The 1,987-nt window shown below is 33.0% G+C and overlaps 1 protein-coding gene across 1 annotated transcript in view; it reads right to left on the minus strand.

The window, feature by feature from the left end:
• LOC106476010 (phosphorylated CTD-interacting factor 1-like) overlaps window positions 1–1,987 on the minus strand; it is a gene marked incomplete at its 5' end in the record, with an annotated part of 21,814 nt that overhangs the window by 6,411 nt on the left and 13,416 nt on the right. The window contains 3 exons of the mRNA XM_013936684.2: window positions 426–526; window positions 879–972; window positions 1,222–1,406. Coding sequence (XP_013792138.1) covers window positions 426–526; window positions 879–972; window positions 1,222–1,406 — 380 coding nt within the window. The remainder of the gene's footprint in view (window positions 1–425; window positions 527–878; window positions 973–1,221; window positions 1,407–1,987) is intronic.

Below are 1,987 nucleotides of genomic sequence, written 5' to 3' on the forward strand. Positions count from 1 at the left end.
TGTACAACTGTGGCTAACTCTAGCCATAGTTGTACATGTTCCATAACCATTAGTAATAGTTAGCCACAGTTGTACATGTTCCATAACCATTTGTAATAGTTAGCCACAGTTGTACATGTTCCATAACCATTAGTAATCTCATTATAAACAGTTATGGAACACGTACAATTATAGATAACGTTTCTTGACTACTCAGTTCTGGAATTCATTTAAGAGCTAAATTTCTCCAATGAAACTGAATTCAACAATTTTTAATCAAACTTAAAAATATAATAATCTGAAGTAGCAATAAAAAAAGAAATTACCTTTTATCAGACAACATGAAAATGTTACAATCTGTCTCTTAAGTACAAGTATATTTTAGACTAACATGGAATAATTCAATTATTTATGAAGCACCAACAAATTAAAACCTTACGATTTACCTGCTAGACTCCAGCCTAGCCAGAGATGTAGGGACTGGATCACGCCATTCTGGTAAGAAGACAATAAACGAAAGAGGTTCTTGTGACTCTGAGAGTAGCCTCTAATAGAAAAGAAAAACCTGTTTTTTATTTACTGTTAAGCAACCTACCTGGGTTTATATGAATAAGAGACTTTAACATTACACTATGTAGAATTTTATTCAAAACTGAAGACAGACACCAAACCAAGTGTGGATTTTCAAAACTCATTGCAAACACTTGAAGCAGAATTTTAAATTGCTTAGAATTAAACATTTCTCTCAAATGGAGTTTTCTTCACATCCAACATTTATCTGTTTGATGTGGTAGATAATATCAATAACAATGTCACATCAGTTTTATTTCTATGGTGAATAATCATCAACTAAACCCCACTAGCAACTAACAAGACAATAGATGAAAGATTAGCCCTACCTCAAAGTGATCGATAACTGCTTCCATAAGCTCTTCACAGAACGGAGGATTAGCCTCGAAGGACCCACTAACTGGATAAAATCTGAGGATGTGGCTGTTGAAAGTAAGGTCACTATCATTACAGAATAGTTGGTCTGTCCTTGTTAATAAAACTACACTATTCGTACACAAACTTTAAATAGAGCAGAATTGTTGAAAATATTATTATTCCTCTATGTTCTTGATGTACAGTATATTTAAAACAGAAGTCACATCGAACTCTAAAGCATTATATACTTCTCTCTAAGGATGATAAGGGCATCTTTGATTCTATTACCCGTTATTTACAAGGTCTCAAACTTACCCACGGGAACCGAAGAAGCTATCTGTATCAGGAAATGCTGAACAATACTGGCGAAAGTAGCAGTTGAGCGGGGAAGCAAAACATTCAAAGGTTACTCCGAATTGCTTGTGTAAACAATCAAAGACAGTCACTGGTAGAGCCACTTGTGTACCATGACCTTCATTTGGATTGGAGCCGATGAATGTCTATAAATAAAAACATTGCGATAGTACACAACATACATAACTCTTTCCAGAATATAATACATTGTAAGATTACTTTAACATGTCTTAATATAAAAATAACTAAATCATTTAGAAGGTTGATGGAAAAGTTGATTCAATGTAGATATTACAGGCATGTTATAGAATTGATCACTTCAAAAAAATGACTAGATATTTCAGTCATTTCATGAAATACTTCAAAATACTGGTTATTCAGAGAAGTGACCAGTTCCATAACATACCTGTAATAGACACAAGATTTGTAACAAATGTAATATTACTAATTAAATCTCGTACAAGAAAACGAATTATAACATGATCTTCAGGAGGTTGACGATGAATTCTCAGTAAAGTTTTTGTTTTTTCAAAAGAGATTACAACTAAGGCTGCTATGCTAGTGGTTAAATTTTTTTTATCATTGCTATTTGTGCAGATATTATCTGCAAGAAAAGCCATGTGACTCAAACAATGTGAACTTTACATGCATCATAACATCCTGTATCTCATGATGGAAGCTACATTTATATACATCATAACATCCTGTATCTCATGATGGAAGCTAC

The sequence above is a fragment of the Limulus polyphemus genome, unplaced genomic scaffold (genome assembly GCF_000517525.1).
Source record: "Limulus polyphemus unplaced genomic scaffold, Limulus_polyphemus-2.1.2 Scaffold9627, whole genome shotgun sequence".
NCBI lineage: Eukaryota > Metazoa > Arthropoda > Merostomata > Xiphosura > Limulidae > Limulus > Limulus polyphemus.